The sequence below is a fragment of the Plectrocnemia conspersa genome, unplaced genomic scaffold, assembly GCF_051122295.1.
Source record: "Plectrocnemia conspersa isolate PC_06_02 unplaced genomic scaffold, ASM5112229v1 ptg000005l, whole genome shotgun sequence".
Taxonomy (NCBI): Eukaryota; Metazoa; Arthropoda; class Insecta; order Trichoptera; family Polycentropodidae; genus Plectrocnemia; species Plectrocnemia conspersa.
Genome location: NW_028277169.1, coordinates 15,950,784 through 15,970,889, shown reverse-complemented (window position 1 = coordinate 15,970,889; position 20,106 = coordinate 15,950,784). Strand labels below are relative to the sequence as shown.

Below are 20,106 nucleotides of genomic sequence, written 5' to 3'. Positions count from 1 at the left end.
ATCACCAATGTTTAGCTTTGTTTAACAACATGGACGGATTTATACAACGATAATGAGATCATTCTATAACATCTCGTTGCTAAGCATCACTTTCGTCTTAAGCATAGTTATCCAAGAATCACTTCACATGAGGATAAGAAAATAGAAAGCAACGATAACAAAATATTTCTCTTTGCTTTTTTTTCAAAATACAACGACAATGCCTAATAGTATTTTAAAATACAATAACACTGTACAAGAGTTTAGCCACAAAGGTAAAATTACATGCGGTTTTTCATTAATTACAATATTTTCTTATCAGCTCCTATTTTTTTTATATAATATATAAAAAAAAACCCTAGATTCCCAGCTTACTTGAAATACAAATCAAGTTACTTTATCTTTGTGGCAAAAAATAATACAGTACAACATAATTTAATAAATAACACCGAAGAATTACAAATAGACTCAATCTAACATACATCAAGAATTTAACACTAGATTTACGGCACCCGTCAAATTGACGGGTTCTGATTTGATTTGTACCAAACAGTATTTTTTCTGGATTTTTTTACGACTTTTTATATTTGAACAATGCAAATATATTAACACTATTTTTATTTTCGGAAACTTCTTATTTTTGAAAATCTGGTCACTATATACCTATTTTTAACGACACCCGTAAACCTAGTGTTAACAAACTGTCATAAGCTTTCATCATAAATATAATCTAGCTTTATATAAATTAATTTTGATTAAAACCATAAAAAAGTTATACACAAATATCATATATGACTTAATTAAGTTATAATTGTATTTTTTTATAATAATACTATATAAAAAATGGAATGGCGCAATTAAAAGTAGCCTGCTGTTTGAAGATCCTCTTGATATGTGCGACAGAACCTCAATGAAACGGGCAATCTGGATCGTCACAATATCCATCCTACGTATCCAATATATGAATCAGTATATAAATAAAACAATAAAAAAATCGCATACACTACAGATGAGGTAAATAGACTACTTCTAAGTGCACCACTCTTTATATACCATAATATTATATAGGGAAAAAAACTACGTATATATAAAATGAAGAAGAATCAGATGTAAATGATATGGAAGAATGTTAGTTATTAAAAGGATGCTTTTTAATGTGATAATAATAAAAGTAACCCTGTAGTAAATATAATGTAGTAATGTAAATATTTGGTCTCAGTTTTTTAAATGTAATTATTATATTAAAGCACTTTGATTTAGAAGCGAAATCACTTAAAAACACTTCTTCCTTATTTTACGGAAAGATTGTTATATTATAATAAACATGCCATGCCAGTTATTTTGTATCAATATATTGTGTAAGATAAAAGTAAAACAATAATGTATCAATAGAAGAAAACGAAAGTAAAGAATGGGGGATTTTGTATCAAATTATTTATATTATACTAAAATATAAATAAGCATAAAGCGATAAAAGTGAAGGTTGGCATGTGTATTCAATGTTCACTTACTTTTCTCCAGTTATTTTATATATAGTTATATTATATATTAAGCGCAAAAACATCACGGATTAATTTATTACAACAGTACCCAAACAAAATTAAAGTCATTCGTCTAATCACCGACCGTACATTGTCATCCTTTTAATTGTCCTAAAATAATGTAAAAATTAAAAATCGTAACACGAACAAAAATGAGATGATTACTACACAATAAACTATCATTAAACACATAATCTATCATCAAATTTGCATATGTATATACATATATACTAAAGAATAAACGACTATGACTTGACTGCGTCCGTTTCACAATTCGCGCTGCTGCCCAGGCAGTCGCTAATCAAATCTTCAGTCAGTTTACAACTGTGACAGTCTCCGTTCAAGTTTTTAACATCTTCCTTAGCCGCCTCGACAGAGTCCGAGGCTTTCTTTGGGTTATCTCCGCCGGTGTCCGCCTGGCCAGGCAAATTTTCTTGCACTTGTACCTCGACGTGCGACACGTCTTTTTTACCGTTCACGTTTGTCTGATTGAAATTACTATTCTGAACGGACAAGTGTAGAGTGCACGGTCTTGATGCCATTTTTTGAAATGGCCAAGACACGGTAGATTCACCCTAAATATGCAATACATTGATTAAGCACTATTTTAAATGCTACTCGAATTTCTAAGAACGTCTATAGAGTGGCTTTAATATTATTAAACTTAAATTAACACTAAAATAAATTAAATCTAAGAAAAAAGTAGCATATTTAAATAAATATGCTGCAAACTTACAATTTGGGATTTATAACATAGCTATAAATTAACACATCTAAATTACATTTTTAATATGGGAAAAATATTAGAGAGATTAGAAAGAGTAGATATTATAATAAATAAATATAAATACGATATACAAAGTCTGACCAAAAAGTATCTGCCTGAGACAGCAAGCGACTTTAGACTGTAATAAGCAAGTAATTTTTTTCCAGACTGCAAATCTTCAGTCGTTGTGTTTCAAACCAAATTTTAATTAAGAGTGTGATACAAGAAAAGACATAATAAAGTGAGAAAAAGAATGAAGGTGCACAGAAAAAATTATCCAATTTCAGAAGGAAAACACGGAAATACACAAAATTTCATAACAATACACCTGAGAATAAGAAAGCCTTAAAAAATTGTAAAACGAAAACTGATGTAATAAATATTCCAATAAAAGAAGCAATGTGTCATTGTTCTATGAAAAAATCATGAAGAAGAAAAACTTATAGATACAGTATATAATTGTGTCTGAGGAATGTATAATATAAGAGATAATTGCCAAAAGGATTATGCGTCATCACATGGTAGTCTTTGTTTAAAATATAAATACAAAGTAATACATTTTCAAGTTAACATTAAAAGATGAATGGATCTATCTTAAACAACCAAAAAGAGCCAAGTATAGATAGCCTTCTACCAGAATCTGATTAAATCAGAAATCAGCTAAGATCCGAGGCTGATAGACTCAGAATCTAATTGGCCCCGATATTCAGTCCTCCGTAGAATTGACCTGTGGAACATCCCAGTCATTACGACATAAAGAGGGCAATCGAACCAGCTTTACCCATTAGATATCGCGGTAACTCTTCCAGCATCAACTCGATGACCTGAGTGCAGAACTTTAGCTATTCATATTCATCCTGAGTGTGAATCAGCGTAATTCTACGCTCTCTTTATTTTAACAATCATGTTCACTTAGAAATAACATACATCACATACATAAACCTCGCCTAGAGACAACAAACATCAGTACAAAAGCAGCAAATATTTGTCAAACTTACAATTAATAATAGTTCAGTCAATTTGAATGACAATCTTGGAGTGCGCTATATAGAGGCAAAATTCTTTTGGACGAAATATAGCTTTGGTTTGGTAGTGTTCTATAAATTTCCAGATATATTTTTTAGTCTCGAGATATGATAATACAAGACAGAAGAAATCAAGAGCAATATGATCCCAAATAGTGGCTTTAAAAAATGTTTTCCACAATAGAAGCATCGCTGAGAGAAGTGCTTTAAGTAATATGACTAGGTTAGTTTAAAATAAATAGTGGCATGTAACTCCAAATGAATTTTGTTCTCAGACTTATAGTGAAAATCAGAGGGTCAAGAGTTTATGACACAAGAATTCAAATATAATATGGGAGAAGAGCCTGATCGAGATTCTTAAGTATGGAAAATTCAGATGTAGTCCATTTCTAAGAGTACTAAGTTTAGCAAAATAGATAAGGCTATTTTTTTGGCCTTATGGCAGATACTTTTTGATCATTAGTAAATAATCAACGTATTATAATTTTCTATGTATAATTTATTGCAATATTTTTTATAAAATAAAATATTAGCCGTCTATGTACGGGCTTTTTCGCAATATAACAATGCTATGCCATGTCTAGTTTAGTTTGTCTTTAAACCGTTTTAAAACAACATTTTTAAACACATCTCTTAATACTGATCATAAAAATTTGATTTAAAAATATTTTTTCTAGCTTCAAACATATATTATAATGCGTATTTTATAGAAGACTAATCAATAATTTAATTTTTTTACCAAAAATATCAAAATCCAATCTTATAAGACATTTACAACGTACTGGCAATGAAAATTTCTAATACTTTCAATCTTCCCAGAACATTATAATATATTTTGCTGCAATAATAATGATATACTAAATAGAAAAATAAATGTTGACACTGCAATATTTATTATCACAGCTTTAACTTTGATTGACGAATATAAAATTTATTCAAACCTGTGGTGTATGAACTGCCGTAATGTCAGTTTGAGTTGCAATACCATCAGACCACTGATCGGCTTGACTGGCGTTACGATGCGAAACAAACTGCAAAATATCCCTCATGGAACCCTGCAACTGTTGAATCTGAGCCTGTAGAGTGTTACACGTTTGCGTCAACTCTCTCACTGCCACGTCTTTGCTTTCTTTGTCTTCATCTTTTTCATCGGAATCTAAAAAAAAATAATGAATAAAAAACATAATGTTATATACAAATAATATAAAATAGAATGCAATACCTTTTGTTTTAGATTCGCCTTCCATTGCTGAAATTTTTTTCCATAAAGCGCTGATAGCCTGCATTTGAAACTGTTGTATTTTACGATCGCTATCGAGCGCTGCCTTTGTCGACTCAATATCGTTCGTTAATTTCCTAATAAATATAAAAATGTAGATTTTTGCCATATTTTATAACTATATTATATACAAACTTAAGCAAATGATTTTCAAGACATTTTGATTCATTATTGAATGTTTAAGCATTCGAATGGTAATATTTTGGATAAAAAACTAAGGGCGTACTTTTGTTCTACTCTGTTCTATTACAATAGGGAATATTATAAGAAAATATTAATACGTACTCAATGTACTGTCTGGCTCTCAACATTTGAAGCGTATTCAAAACACTGCCAGTCTTCTGACTGAGATTTCTAGTTCTGTAACCTCTCCACAGCTTCTGAATAATAACGGCTGCGTTATAAGCCGATTTATTTTTACTAGCCATCAACTTGTTCGAAGAAGCGACATTCTCGGAAGAACCGCTATCAGATATAGACTGTTTCTTTCTTCTATAATTTAAGAAAAAAATATGTTAAAGTTGAAAATCCAATCATCATTTCCACTAATACACACCTTTGATTAGCCGCGTCTCTTATAGACTTCAACTTTTCGACGTACATTTCACTGTCATCATCTGAAGTATTACCATCGTGAGTATTAGGCGGAGTAACCTTAAAAGACAAAAAAAAATAGTGCAATAAAATCGGAATCAACAATAAAGACATGTCCTGCTTTTTATTAAAAAAATATTAAAATCTAAATATTATCTTAATTACTCCATTCTTCACACTTTAATATACAAAAACAGAAAACTAATACAAAATTTACCTCAATAATTTAAAAGTAAGTTGCATATCATATAAAAAGTTAAGATATACTAATAAGAGAATAAATGTCATTTACTTGATCGTCAGTTTGAGCCTTGCTAGTTCCATTTGTCGCTTTTGAAGAAGACATTTCGCTTGATTTTGTGTAGTTTATGCTACCTCCGTTGGAAGTATGAGCCGACGCGCTATTATAGCATTTAAGTGACTGTGAGTTCAATTCTTCATGATTGTTAGCTACCGGTCTCGATGAGAAACTTCCTGAAATTTGATTATACTATATACAAAATCATATTCATATTTAATTATTTAAAAAAAATATTATAAACATCTATGAACATAATGTTTTTTTAAATCACACATACCTTTTCTTTTTTCCGTACAATGTCGCATTTTTGGACTTGACATTGCACTTCTCGGGAGCTGTGGAGATCCTAAAAAGAGATTACATTTAAAATCTGTATCTTTCATTTATAAAATGATATATCCATTTTACCTTTAGTATTTTTAACTATAGGAGCAATCGGTTTAGCTACTATCATTGATGGCGCACTCTTGTTCAATGCCTTTCCATTTTTGTTCGCCATCGAAGGTTCGCAATACGAAGCAGTCTGGCTCAAAGCCACACTATTCGTTACAGAGCCTTTAGATGGCATCGGAGAGCTTGTTTGGAAGTTTGAAACAGGAATATTCCTCTTATTCAATTGATTGATCATCCCGGGAGGAGGAACAAAAGCTGGTCCTTGATAATCCGGACTCATCATTGAATCAGGTACTGGAACCATCTTTGAGGCAGCTTCCAATGGTTGGTTTAGAGCTTTATTCGAATCTAAAGAAGCAAATATATATAAATAACAATACTAAATTACCCATGTCCATATTACATATAAAACAATAGTGATTAACCTTCAGCTGGTTTAATTAACTCTCTCGGTTTCTTATCAATTTCGTTTGACTGCTTCTTTGCTTCTACTTTATTATCTGTGCTGTCTGTGTTTAATTGCAAACTATTCGACAAATCAAAGCTTTGACTCATTATCGAGTCAATCTTGGGATGATTAGTCCTTGGTAGTGTGTTTGAAGGTATTTCGCCAGAAAAGCTAGCTGACATTTGACTAGATTGAGCTAATAAGCTGTGGTGTTTATTAGATAAAGCTGAGTGATAGCTGCTCGACATTGCTCTATCGGGTGATTTAGTGATACGTCCCGTTATGCGAGCTACAATACAATGATTATAAATCAAAATGAAATTTGATAAGATATATTTAAATATAATACTATACCATTCATTCTTGGCGATTGTCTAAGACGTGGAGAACTAGGTCCTTGTTCTCTGAGCTGCTGTTGATGATGCTGCGCCTAGAATAAAAAAATGAATAAAAAAATATGAACTCTTCCTAAAACATTTAAGAGTTTGTGACAAAATTGCAAGTTCGCTAAGTGATCATTGAGCAAGTTCATGAGTGATTATATGAAAGGGAGAGAAGACGAATTTATAACCAATCATGTTATTGTTTAGCTTTGCCTCCGATACATCCCTTAATGAAAGCTAAACTTCCAAGGTGGCCATTTGTGAGTGACTGTCCGATAATTACGAAGAATACATTCTAACAATGCTTATTTGATGCAAAGCAATCAGTATTTTTATGTTGTGTCCTAAAATGCCAAGTTTTTAAGAGAGCCATTGTTGAAATCAATGCCGAGAAAACCAATTAAAATTTATCGATGAATGAAATTTCAGTATAGTGATGCATGTCTGTCACTCCAACCAACGAGTGTACGGGTGGACTAGAACGTTAATTTTCTTTTCAAGCAGTACCATCAGAGTTCAATACAGCAGTTGAAGGCATTGTGAAGTAAAATTCAAACAGCCTTAATTCCGGATATACATAAGTCATGGATCAGCTACCGCACCAGTTGATTTCTTACCAGCCGGAGATATATAGAGCGAGCAAGGAATAATGCCATACCTCTTCATCAAAATCAGAGATTCCACACACGACCAACGGTGGGATAGATTTTGCTGAAAAAAATTGGGACAGCCAATCTATAATATGTTTGCAGCAGGCAGCCAATCTCCTAGGGGCAGCCCTACATATAAATACAAATCTCAAGATTCATCTTAAGACATGCAATTGAACTAATCTTCCTACAGTGATTTTGACATTTTGGGACAGACAAAGAGTAGATGAGAAGAAAAGGGTTTAGGTCCATGAAAAGATGCAGCAAGTGGTGCACTCAGCCAAAAGTTGTTTTTTTAAAGGTATCCACGCACTTTCTAAGTACTGAAAAACTTGTTTTGAACGCTATAATATAACAAATATTGAATAGTGATTTTTATTTGACTCTTAAATAAACGTAGTCCCAAAATAGAACCATGCGAGTTCACATGTTCTGACCAATCTCAACAATGCAGATAAAATTTAATTGTTTTTATAGGAACTTACAATGGTATTATTAAAAAGATTTACCTTGCTGAGTATTAACCTCAGCTTTCTCTGTTCTTCAGTTTCAGGTGCTGCAGCCCCTGACGGACAAGTTGTTGCGAGATATTGAATCAAAAGTGCATGTTCACCTTCTCTAAATTGACGTCCTTTTCCTTGACTATATAACCATTCTGCCTTTAAACTAAAAACAAAACAGATTCATTAGTACATTAATATTACATTAAAGTGCAATTTGATATTATGTATCATATTACAACAATATCAAGGTATAACACATATATTATCAATACCTTTCAATTGCATTCACTTCATATCCATCGAGAACTTTGACGTTCATCACCCAATTAATGACAAAAGGACGATAATCGAAATTTCTAAAAGTATACTTAAGGAAAATAAACATTGAGCAAAAGGATCTAGATTAAATACATAAAAAAAGGATACAATTTTTCATTATCGGTCGGTGTAACGCATGGATTTCCTTCAATATTAAATCTTTCCAAAGATTCCAGATGCGATATATGACACAACGTATTCAGATCGGTGATAAAATTATTAGAAATTCCAAACGAGATCAACGAAGATGGCAGATAACGTTCACATTGCTTCAAATTTCCAAAGCGATTCCGATCTAAATTTAAGTGCTGAAAATTGATTAATAAAATAACGTATTAATCTAAAATAAATACAATGCAATAATAATTGTATCATTAACAAAGTTAGTAATACACAAATCACAAATTATAGTATTATTTATAAAACAAGTGTTTAATAATTTACCTTCAGATTTTTAAGATATGAAATATCGGAAATGTGTGATATTTGATTATCGGAAAGATCCAAATGTTCCAAATTATTATTATTGTTGAGGTGCTCTATAGATTTTATATTATTGCCTGTAATGTTAGTACGTTTCAGTATATTTTATATAAATATTATTAAGCATGCTTAAACATAAATAAAGGTACAAAAGCAATACTTGAATCCAAATCCAAACAGTCACACAATAAAACATATGTTAATAACTAATGATTAAAAAAAACGATGAATACCCGAAAGTATCAGTTTCTTCAAGTAAACCAATTCTTTAAGACCTTCAATAGTCAATATTGAATTATGGCTGAGACATAATTCTCGTAAACTTAAAAGTCTACTGACTCCGTGCATTCTAAGAAGACCGTTCTTAGATGCAGAAAGCTGTTCAATATATTAAAATTTATGATTTATTTCAATACATCAATAAATAATTTTAATGCATGTTTAATATTTACATGTTCTAGTCTCGAATATGAATCAACATAATCGAGCCTCTGCAATTCGTTGTCGTCTAATATGAGCGTAACCAAGCATTTCGCTTCGTTTTCCGTAGCCTTATTGATTTTTTTAAGTCCTTTTCCAGAAAAGTTTAGTGTTTCAATTTGATCTTCAGTCGCTGAATAATAAATCGAGTTAATATTGTACAATGTGAAATGCATAAAGTGAAAACTTGAATGGGAGCGAAAAATTATAACATATATCTATTTCACGTGATAATTTATCAAAATATGTGCAAATATTGATATTTCTTTACCCATTTCTTGATAAACGATAAAACACCCGAAGCATAACGTTTATTATTGACAGGCTAGTATTTTTTTTATTTTGACGTTTGAACATAACCACTTAAATATGGACCATAGAGATATCGTCCAAAAAATGTATTTTATAAAAAAAATATTATTAAAAAATAATAACCACTATTCTTGAAATTGAATATCATAAACGCATTTGCTTAACGTTCTTGAAATACGTTATAAACATTGTACAAATTTGCTATATCAGCTATATAAATTATAAAAATAATATAACATAAAAATATTAATAGCATTTAAAATTCGTTTATAACGAGAGTATGAAACTCTAAAACCATTTCTCTTACTAAAAATGCCGGTAACTAATTAAAAATGAAATGTTATAACACCACTGCAATCGATGTGATATCCGTTTTATAGAAGCGCTTAAACTAATAACGGTATGATTTATTTTATTGTTAAAAATAATATTGCTCCTACCTTAAATATTAATATTAAAGAAAAAACGAAATTTCAGAATTTGACCCGGACCACGTCTAGAGTTGCATTCTGTTACTTTAATTATTAATCAATTCGCAAAATTATTTTCCTTGTACGTTTTGTAACTTTTGAGTAATTCATGCAAGATTACTAGTGGTTTTATATTTTGATATATTTTATGCTGTTGATCTCTTGACACACTAGATTTAATTTGTTGTTGTTATATTGGTACCGTCAACCCGGTAAGTTCTTCGTAACTTTCTGCTTAACCCTATAGTTGCCGAGACTACTGGGGTCACTTTTTAGATATCATATGGTAATAAAACAAACAGAATGATTTAATTTGAGTTTCCCGTGTTGACAACACTGTAAATTAGGCAGCTGTCAATAATTACGCGTGTTTAAAGTATGAAATATTAGTTCGCAACAATATATTTACGAAATAGATCGCTTAACAACCGCACAACAGAAATTATAATTCTGTACGAACTATAGGCAACTTTATTGTCCATAGATTATGGTCAATTTCATCGTCCTACTGAGCAAAAAATTTGCAACGCAATAAAAAAACATGAATAAACTGAAAGCGTTGGAAATAGTGTAAAGCCTTTGCAACACTGTCGCGCCCATTAAGTCAAGAATGTTGCTCCCTTAAATGAAAGTATGCCTGAATACCCGAATTTGCCGATTTCTCGGCGCTTTTGGCTTTTTTATTGCTCTCTTTGGCACCCTTTTCATCTGTACTTGGACATACACCCGATTAAAATTCAGATAACACAAAAACTAAAGCTTAAAGACCATACACTATAGGGCGTTAGAGCAGCATGAAGTTGATATTGATTTTTCAAGAAAATTTATAATTTGCAAAATTAAATAAACTTTTTAGATTATATAAAAATTGTATTCTTTTTTAAGTTAATTTATTTATTAATTTTGAAAGAAAATATTTTGATAACATTGTAAACGCTAAATGTCATTTATCATTTATATTCGACAGCGCTTGGACAAGGCGCGACGCTTTTCGGCCATACTCTATCCGCGTGCCGGCCCACTCGCACGTGCGCGAAACTTTTGGGAGTATCCTTCTTAGATCGAAAACTACCTTCGACCAAATTCACCATGGCTTTACACGTGCCGAAAGCGCCAGGAGTGGCGCAGATGCTCAAAGAAGGTGCTCGGGTGAGTCAAACAAACTTCCAGAACCTTCTGCACCACCCACTCTTTGTCACGCTTAAATGCCCTAAAATACATATTTTAACACATGCTTTATGTTCTTTGCATAAACTATGTCTCGTTGTATGTTATTTCATATATAGATCCAATCACATTGATAGGTTATAATAACTTTCATTTATTATATATTTAACCCTTTTGACATACTAGAATTGCACATTTGTGCATTATTTTATTCAAAAATCGCAAAATGTGTGCAAGGCGACATTTTTTATTACAAAGTTGAATTTTTAGAAATTTACACTGAAAATATACTCTACACTACAATGATTTTTTAATATATTTTCCATAAATTATTACAGTTATGTTTTCGTATAGTAGCGATTCTAAACTTACCCCAGCTAATTTAACGGATCGTCCCTGAGATTTATTTATCGTTATTTCGAAAGCAAATTGCACCGTTTCTTATATAAAAATGGCTCTAACTCAATTTAGACAATTTCTAGCTGAACAAGCATTGTATAATTTATAGCAATATATATATAATAAATATTTAATAATATTTTTATGATGGATGCACCAAAACATCCCAACCAAGTTGTAATAATCAGCCGAGTCTGCAGAAGCGTGTATTCTGGCATTCTCATAGTGAAAAACAATTCCCTTTCTATTGACCAACTCTCGATAATATTAATTGATTGTGAACAGTACTTGCTCGTAGTACACAATATCCTTCCAATTCCTCACCAGATACACAACGTGACCTCTGGGTATTCCTTCCCTTTTCGACTCCTAGTGATGAGTTGTTTGAGAAAAAACTAATTCTCAATTTGTTTAAGTAATGAATCACAAGTAAAAATTCGGTCCACTAAATGCTTATCATTCAATTGATGTGGCACCCAAATATTGGAGCTTTTTGACGTTGCATTTTATAAAATATTTGTTTGTATCGAAATAGTAGTGACAATAATGTTAAGTACCAAAAATCATTTTTTGTTCACAAATTACGAAACAAAAAAAATGGGTGTAAAATTTGGAATTATAGTTTTTGGAACTAAGGCTGTGGAGTCGTTAAAAAAACACGACTCTGATTCCGATATTTACCAATAACACGACTCCACTCCGACTCCAACGCCTACTCCTACTCCTACTCCCGACTCAAAAAAGTTTAATTTTATCAGGTATTTTTAGTGTTCTTCTATACGTTTTATATGCATACGCTATACACATTCATTATTACGCAATTAAATTTTCATAAATTTCATAATTTAAAAAAATGAATTTTATATAAAAAATGTTCGGGGTCGCTCATTTTTCACGACTTTAACTCCGGCCAAAACACCACGACTCCGACTCCACAGCCCTGGTTCTAACAGAATTCCATGGATTCAAAATCTATTGCACAATAGTGTGTCTAATACATATTAAATTGCCAATCCAAGTTTTTATATTCATAAAACAATCGAATACACGTATCATTTTATACTGAATTGGTGATATTGTATTTTATAAAATAGTTGTTTGTAGCTTATAAAAATATTAATGTAATTTTATTATGTTTTGGGCAAAAACTAAGGTAAACAATAATTTTTCAGATGTATTCTGGTTTGGAAGAAGCCGTCTACCGTAACATTAATGCATGCAAGCAGTTTGCTCAAAGCGTACGCTCAGCTTATGGCCCCAACGGAATGAACAAGATGATCATAAACCACATTGACAAGCAATTCGTCACAAACGACGCTGGCACAATCATCAGAGAGCTGGATGTTGAGCATCCAGCTGCCAAAATGATGGTTCTGGCTAGCCAGATGCAAGACGCTGAAATCGGAGACGGAACCAACTTCGTCATTATCTTATCCGGCGCACTCTTAGAAGCTGCCGAAGATTTGCTCCGCTTAGGGATAAGCACGTCCGAAATCGCCAGCGGTTACGAAGTAGCCTTAAACAAGTGTCTGGAGATTCTACCCACTTTGGTCTGCCACAAGATCGAAGATTATAGAAATGTCAACGACGTCAAGATCGGTATCAGATGCGCTATAATGTCAAAACAGTACGGAAACGAAGATTTCATCACCGATTTGGTGACTAACGCTTGCGTTTCAATATTACCCGAAAAGACGACTTTCAACGTCGATAACGTTCGCATCTGTAAGATTTTGGGTTCCGGTCTTCTTCAATCCTACGTCATAAACGGTATGGTGTTCAAGCGTCAAGTCGAAAGCGACATCACTTCCATGCAGAAAGTCAAAGTAGCTCTTTACTCTTGTCCGATTGATATATCTCAAACTGAAACGAAAGGAACAGTTTTAATAAAGACTGCCGAAGAACTTATGAAGTTTAGCAGAGGCGAAGAATCCATGCTCGAGAACCAAATCAAAGCCATCGCCGATTCGGGAGCTAAAATCGTAATTTCCGGCGGAAAATTCGGCGATATGGCATTACATTTCATAAACAAACACAAATTGATGGGCGTGAGACTTAACTCGAAGTTTGATCTCAGACGATTAGCCAAAGCAGTCGGCGGTACAGTATTACCAAAATTATTGCCGCCAACTTCGCAAGAATTAGGCTATATCGATAGCGTGCAAATTGAAGAGCTCGGTGACACGCATACAGTCGTATTCAAGAATGACGGCGAATCAAGAATCGCGACGGTCGTGATTAGAGGCGCTACAGATAATTACATGGACGATATCGAAAGGGCTATCGACGACGGTGTCAATACTTTTAAGGGTATTGCTCGCGATGGAAGGTAATAGTTTTTTGTTTTCACGATTTACTAGTAAATAAATTTGACTAATGTAAAAAATATTTTTTGTAGATTCTTACCTGGAGCTGGTGCTGTCGAATTGGAATTGGCGCATCAACTGACTAAATATGCCGATTCTCTACCTGGTCTTGAGCAATACGCTGTCAGGAGATTTGCTAATGCTTTGGAGAATTTCCCCAAGATTCTCGCTGAAAATTCAGGAGCGAATGCGACAAAAGCTCTGACAAATCTTCACCGTGCTCATCAGGTATAATTCTCATAAGTTTTTTTTACCGTTGATTTATGCCTGAAAACATTTTTTCACTCACTATAGTTTTTATTTAGGTTTTAAATACATTTCATGTAATCTCCTTTTTCTCTAACCAATTTTGAAAATGGCACTCACTACCAATTGGTCAAGAGTGTTCATATGGTAAAAGTTAGCGTGAACTATTACTTAATTTATCAAAACATTTATCTGGACTACTTTTGATGAAAAATGTTATAAAAACCAGTGCTTCAGACCGTTATTTTTTTCATTCAGTTTTCATATATATAAATTTGGTTCCGGTTTTCGTTTCAGAAAAAATAACGTTTTTTTTGGTTCAGCTCCCAGAGATTAATTTTTTATTATTTTCTATTATAATTCATAACATTTTATTTCTTCTTTTGTGATAAGCATACTACATTAATTAATACAATAATATAATAATTAGAAGTATAAGTATATAATATGTGATAATGATACAATTTATTAAACGAAAATTATATAGACGAAACAAATTTGTATATTCACGGTTGAAGTATACACGATTCTTGGGTATATTTATTTATAATTAAAAAAATATGAAAGTTGCATCTAATAATTAAAATATCTTCCAATGTATTTTCATTTAAACTGTTTCTTTTGTCCTGTAGAATAAATCTTAAATCATAGAAAGCCCTTTCAACACTGACTTGTGTTGCTAGAGCTTGTAAAACCACCATTGCAATCTTGTATAGATGAGGATATGTAGTTTTATTTTCCTTCAAAAATTTTTAAATATATGTAAATAAAACAGTCAATACCGCTACTGCCATTATTATTACTATTTTAATTAATTGGTAATAAAAAACAATAAAATAATCCGATTACTGCTTCCTAATTGTTTTTAATTTTTTTCAAAAATAGTTTTCAACAAATAAAATCTACGGATTTGAGGAAAAAAAATGTTTTTTTACTGGTATTTCATTTTGTAATACCGGTAGTATCTAAGATTGATTTTTGCCCCAATACTGATATTGCAAGCCCTAGATAGGATATCTTCCTTAGTTCTTATCTGATTTTAATTACACTTTTATGGAAAAGTCCATGTTTTTCAGAATTATATATGTTCTAAAAATTAAATAATATTACACTTTAAAATACTGTAATACGAAAATAAGTTGAAGATATATAAAATTTTGTATTTTAGGAAGGACACAAGAACGCTGGATTTGACGTCGAATCTGAAACTGATGAATTCTGCGATGCCAAAGAAAAGGGCATTTTCGATCTTTACGCCTGCAAAGAATGGGCTCTCAGATATGCTGTCGGAGCAACGACCACCATAATCAAGATCGATCAAATCATCATGGCCAAGAGGGCTGGCGGACCCAAACCCAGGGACGGTGGAAACAGAAGCGATGACGAATCATAACTTACTTATTCATAAACAGCTAGCTACCTTTATAATTGAACAAAACAGCCAGATTCAAGTATTATGTTTTAACTTCTGGTTCGTTATAATGCAATTACGCCGTGTGATATTCGTCGACCGGTATTAACACTTATTTAAGAATATTGCTAATTATGTAGCAATTGCTTTATTTTTCTTGAAATAATAAACCACAGGCTTAATTTAAAACACTATCTGGTTCTTTGCCAATTCCGTATCTGGTCAAAGATCCATAAATTTTAATAAATAACGTTATTTAATAAAACATTTTTATAACATATTGTAGTTTTATTTGAAGTACTGATATACAAAAAAATATTAACGCACATTCACTCCGGCCAAAGTCTGCGATATAATCTTACCCTTGCTCGGTACTACCAATGGGATATTTTTGAAACAAGCTTCTTTATCCTGATTTGTCATAAGATCAGGGGCGCATGTTTCAAATATTTTTTTCTTAGGATTGAGTTGAACGTCTGGGTTTCTTGTATACCCTTCGCATTGGACCAAGTCCCCGGGTTTAGATCCTGGAGGCGGTGTTAGTATTTCAACTTTGTCAGGACCAGAGGCGCACATGACCATTGCAGTGGATGTAAGACCGCGCATCTGTTGAAAATAAATTATTATGTATTAAATTTTGATCTTCATGCCAGGTAAACTAAGCAAAACAAAGTAACTACATAAAAATACATATATTATTTATGATATATTTAAATTCCCATACTCAGGTTTGGCCGAAGCTGAAACAATGAGTTAATAATATGGTTAAGAGCTCACTAAACGCGCAGGCACTTTAAAATTTTAAAGAAAACACTGACTAAAACTCACCTAATGCAATAATGGAAGTAACCTAAATAGTGCATAAAAACGAAAGATCACTCGGTTTAACAAGTGCCCATTCTTCAGCGAACTTAATTGCAAAAGAACGTTATCATTTAAAATGGCTTCTGTCAACATTTTTGAAGAAGTTTTACCCAAGGATTTGCATTCTTTGGGTCATTACGAAAGATTAAATTGATTAAATAAATTTGTTTATTTTTGAGATAGTAAATACACATTTTATGTATGCATTTCTGCAAATAATGATTAAGTCCAGATAATTTATTAGCTCAAATTTATACATACTTTTACTGGTTTCAAATTGCACAGTAGAACTACAAGTCTATCTCGCATCTCTTCAATTGGTACATGGTTGACTAATCCGGAAATGACTATCCTCGGATTTGGCTCCCCACAATCAACTTCCTCGATGTAAAGCGAATCGGCATTAGGATGAATATTCACTTCCACAATTTTTCCTATCCTAAAATCGAGGCGTCCAACGTCGACGGGAGCTTCTTTGGCAGCCGGTGGTTTCTCCGATACAATTTTAGCTTTTTTCTGCTTGGGTTCTTTTATTTTATCATCTTTCACTTCTAATTTAACGTTTTCGCTCTCAATACCTGTATTTGTTTCTACATAATTTTGATTAGGCACTGGAATTTGTTTTTTGCCATTGAGTGTTTCTAATCTGACCAATTCGTTTATGACCGACGTAACCTGCCGGCGCATTGATTCGTTTTCTAATACTAAATGAATTATGCGCCCCTGGGCTTTTAATTGCTTAAGGGTTTCCAACTGAAAGTTAAAAAAATGTGAAAAATTAAATATTAATTGACATTCGTGATGCAAAACGTAACCTCATCTTTCAGAGCGTTCAAAAGCTTCGTGGCTTTCTCTAATCTATCACGAGACGCCGCACTAGACGAAGCCATGTCTGAATATAAAATTCTAAGAGGTGCACGTGTTAATGCAAAACGAGTGACAGCCAACATGACTGTGTTGCTATATGAAATATAATTAACATAAGGCTCGAATTTTCGGGTCAGAATTTTAATACAGTTATGGTCAGAATTTATATTAACTGGTAAGAATTATTTTGATAGATTGTCACAATATTTTTTTTGTCAGTGTGAGAGCCTAGATTTGCTATGGCCAAAACTTTGCGACACTTAGGTAGCACTGATGAGATGGTTATTCTCTCGACTGGCAATCTTCAGGCGATTCGGACGCGTCGTCTCGCGTCCGCCTTCTTAACAATGTAAATAACCGTTAATCATCAATAAAACATTACTGCAGCGGCTCAATGTGTATCTAATTGCCACCCATAACTATCCAGTCAGCAAAATCAGTATTAAAGTTCATTGGTAAGTATTTATAATGAATAGCCAGTATGTATTTAAAATATATAATCTGTATTTTAACCTCAATGTTAGTTTTATGTTGATAGACGGTTAGCACACATGTAATATAATTTATTATCAAAGTGCTTTTGGAGCAGCTTTTTGGTTGGGCTCGCAACATTGTCAGATGTCAACACAACAAGCCAAACGTGCTCTCTGCTGCCGCTTTGTCGTTATTCCCGCTTCGTTCGTCGGTCCGAATACCTTCGCGTCCTACATACAATTAAATAGATTAGAAAATAAACACTCTATTCTATATTCAAATAAGATTTATGTGTAATTGAAAAATTTAACTTCAATGTAATTTTTCAATAAAAAATATTTGTAAGCCAATTGATTTATTGAAAATTATAGTATTTTAGTAAAATATATTTTTCTCAAAATCTGTATGGAATATACTAATAAGCAAAATTTGTTTGGAAGATAAAATGTTAAACTAGGAAAGGCAGGAAAATAGTTAATAGCTAACAGGGCTAAATAAAGATTTTAAACGTGAAAAAGCTTGTGAAATATTTTTTGTGTGTGTTTCTTTATAAGACAAGTATAAAAAAGAATGAAAACTTTGACTTAAAATTACTTTTATTCTGTACAACTTCATATAATATAGCAACAATATCAATTGTTTTGTAGACTGTGCTACCTTACAAAGCAATCTAGAAAATTTAGTAAAACAAGACATTTCCACTTGCCTAATATGACCTTCGAACTTCATCGATTACTCATCTCTCATATGTAGTATAATTTGTTGAAATTTATTTTTCAAATGGTCAACTACACATCGAATTTTATTTATTCGATCAGTTATCAGCTTCCTCATAATTTATAAAATCTAAAAATTTGGATATATGGCGATCCCGAGACGACCGTCCGGGACGCATCATACGCAAAAGTGAAGTCCCGCTGAGCCTTGCACCCGAACTAAGCGGCGTCGTACAATGACGCCGCATTCCCGCAGCCGCAAGCAACGCGCGGAGTGGGGATACCTTAACGTACCCGACCGGGAATATAAGGCGGGGCCAAAAGTTCACATTTCATTCGACTCCGGACTTCCGACTCTGCAACACTCACTGGACTACAACTCGCCGCTCCGATCTCATCTTCGCTCTTGAACGCTGATTCTACACCTCGCCTCCTGTCTGAGCAACCATCTCCAGGACACGCGCTCGAGGATTAACATCGACGACTGTCGAAGGATCACCGTCAAAACGCGTCAAGAACTTTCTGGAAGATTTCGCAAGGGCCACTTTGTACAGTTCGCTGTACAAACGTCCTACCACAAATCGTCAACCGGACCCGCCGATAACTACAAAATAGAAGCTTAAACACGACCGCTTCATTGGTGACCCCGACGTGATATTTAACGCACCCTTCTGATGCGTAAACCGTATTTTTTTAAATACGTATAATCTCGGCAGTTTTTGACACCAACGCTTTTTTTTATTTATTTTTTTTTCTCAAAAAAAATATCTGTCCTGACGGAACCCAACACAACCGTATTTTTAAATGCGTATAACCCCGGCAGTGTTTGACACCAACGCATTATAATATTTTTTTCCCCGAAGAAGCTATTACTCAAACGTGACGATGGAAGCTCCAGCCAACACCAGTGCTCCAACCGCCAACTCCGATGCTGTGTCCGTGACGCCTCCGCCCTTCACCAGCGATGACCCTATCCTATGGTTCATCATGCTTGAAGAACAACTGGCCCATGCTCGAATTACGGTGGACGAAACGAAGTACTACAAGGTGTTGTCTTCGTTGCCGCCTCGCACCATCCAAGAGGTGCGTGATATTATCACTAATAAACCGGCCGCGCACGCGTACGACACGTTAAAGGCTGCTCTGATCAGCCGCCTTTCATCATCACGCGAAACGAAGTTAAGGCAATGCCTTGAGCGCGAGGAGATGGGCGACAGGAAACCATCTCAGTTTTTACGGCACTTGGAAGGACTCGCCGGTTCAGAGTTTTCCGTGCTAGGCCTACGCACGGTGTGGATGGCCCGTCTTCCTTCACACGTGCGTCAAATGATGCTGATTTTGGACGACACGAGCATCGATAAACTCGCCACCATCGCCGACAAATTGATGGACGCCGAACCATGCGGATACAATACTACCGCCGCCGTCAGTGCACCGCCTCCACCAACCACTCCGTCAAGATTGGACATGCTCGAGGAAAAGCTGTCCCGGATGACTGCAATTTTGGAGAAGATGGTCGTTACTACAGACCGTCAAAGAAGCTCAAGCCGGAGCCGAGCTTACAACAACCGCCCGAGAAGTCGCTCCTCTTCGAAAAAACGCCCAAGCAACGATTCAGGACTGTGCTACTACCACGAGACTTTCGGGGACAAGGCGCGCCGTTGCAAGGAT

General features: G+C 33.7%; 3 protein-coding genes across 4 annotated transcripts; 1 reads left to right on the top strand and 2 right to left on the bottom strand.

The window, feature by feature from the left end:
* Positions 1–593: 593 nt before the first annotated feature.
* Positions 594–9,514, bottom strand: Cep97 (centrosomal protein 97kDa). Of its 2 annotated transcripts, none has more exons than XM_088186278.1 (17): positions 9,415–9,514; positions 9,116–9,276; positions 8,897–9,041; positions 8,625–8,740; positions 8,289–8,488; positions 8,135–8,218; positions 7,869–8,025; positions 6,681–6,756; positions 6,304–6,615; positions 5,894–6,226; positions 5,763–5,831; positions 5,477–5,658; positions 5,147–5,244; positions 4,876–5,082; positions 4,534–4,667; positions 4,253–4,467; positions 594–2,095 (listed from the first exon to the last, which is right to left on the bottom strand). In XM_088186278.1, the coding sequence occupies exons 1-17, from the start codon at positions 9,416–9,418 to the stop codon at positions 1,766–1,768; spliced, it is 2,823 nt and encodes a 940-aa protein (XP_088042404.1). In that variant the 5' UTR covers positions 9,419–9,514; the 3' UTR covers positions 594–1,765. The 2 variants fall into 2 exon arrangements, with proteins under 2 accessions (XP_088042404.1, XP_088042405.1); XM_088186279.1 differs by having other exon boundaries at positions 1,493–1,631.
* Positions 9,515–10,911: 1,397 nt separating this feature from the next.
* Positions 10,912–15,792, top strand: CCT8 (chaperonin containing TCP1 subunit 8). The gene is made up of 4 exons (XM_088185306.1): positions 10,912–11,074; positions 12,664–13,820; positions 13,890–14,085; positions 15,272–15,792. Exons 1-4 carry the CDS (start codon positions 11,015–11,017, stop codon positions 15,494–15,496), a joined length of 1,638 nt encoding a protein of 545 aa, XP_088041432.1. The 5' UTR covers positions 10,912–11,014; the 3' UTR covers positions 15,497–15,792.
* On the bottom strand, positions 15,782–17,353 carry AIMP1 (aaRS-interacting multifunctional protein 1). The gene is made up of 3 exons (XM_088185307.1): positions 17,194–17,353; positions 16,640–17,131; positions 15,782–16,120 (listed from the first exon to the last, which is right to left on the bottom strand). The coding sequence occupies exons 1-3, from the start codon at positions 17,326–17,328 to the stop codon at positions 15,833–15,835; spliced, it is 915 nt and encodes a 304-aa protein (XP_088041433.1). The 5' UTR covers positions 17,329–17,353; the 3' UTR covers positions 15,782–15,832.
* Positions 17,354–20,106: the final 2,753 nt, after the last annotated feature.

What these genes read in the sequence shown, in the direction of transcription:
- AIMP1 (XM_088185307.1), bottom strand. Translation starts at nt 17,328, where the DNA reads ATGTTGGCTGTCACTCGTTTTGCATTAACACGTGCACCTCTTAGAATT. An exon ending in TGAACGCTCTGAAAGATGAG is followed by an intron (nt 17,132 to 17,193) that starts GTTACGTTTTGC and finishes TTTAACTTTCAG; the next exon opens with TTGGAAACCCTTAAGCAATT. An exon ending in GCAATTTGAAACCAGTAAAA is followed by an intron (nt 16,121 to 16,639) that starts GTATGTATAAAT and finishes TATTTTCAACAG; the next exon opens with ATGCGCGGTCTTACATCCAC.
- Cep97 (XM_088186278.1), bottom strand. An exon ending in CATATCTTAAAAATCTGAAG is followed by an intron (nt 8,489 to 8,624) that starts GTAAATTATTAA and finishes ATCAATTTTCAG; the next exon opens with CACTTAAATTTAGATCGGAA. An exon ending in ACAATCGCCAAGAATGAATG is followed by an intron (nt 6,616 to 6,680) that starts GTATAGTATTAT and finishes ATTGTATTGTAG; the next exon opens with CTCGCATAACGGGACGTATC.
- CCT8 (XM_088185306.1), top strand. Translation starts at nt 11,015, where the DNA reads ATGGCTTTACACGTGCCGAAAGCGCCAGGAGTGGCGCAGATGCTCAAA. An exon ending in TGCTCAAAGAAGGTGCTCGG is followed by an intron (nt 11,075 to 12,663) that starts GTGAGTCAAACA and finishes ATAATTTTTCAG; the next exon opens with ATGTATTCTGGTTTGGAAGA. An exon ending in GGTATTGCTCGCGATGGAAG is followed by an intron (nt 13,821 to 13,889) that starts GTAATAGTTTTT and finishes TATTTTTTGTAG; the next exon opens with ATTCTTACCTGGAGCTGGTG.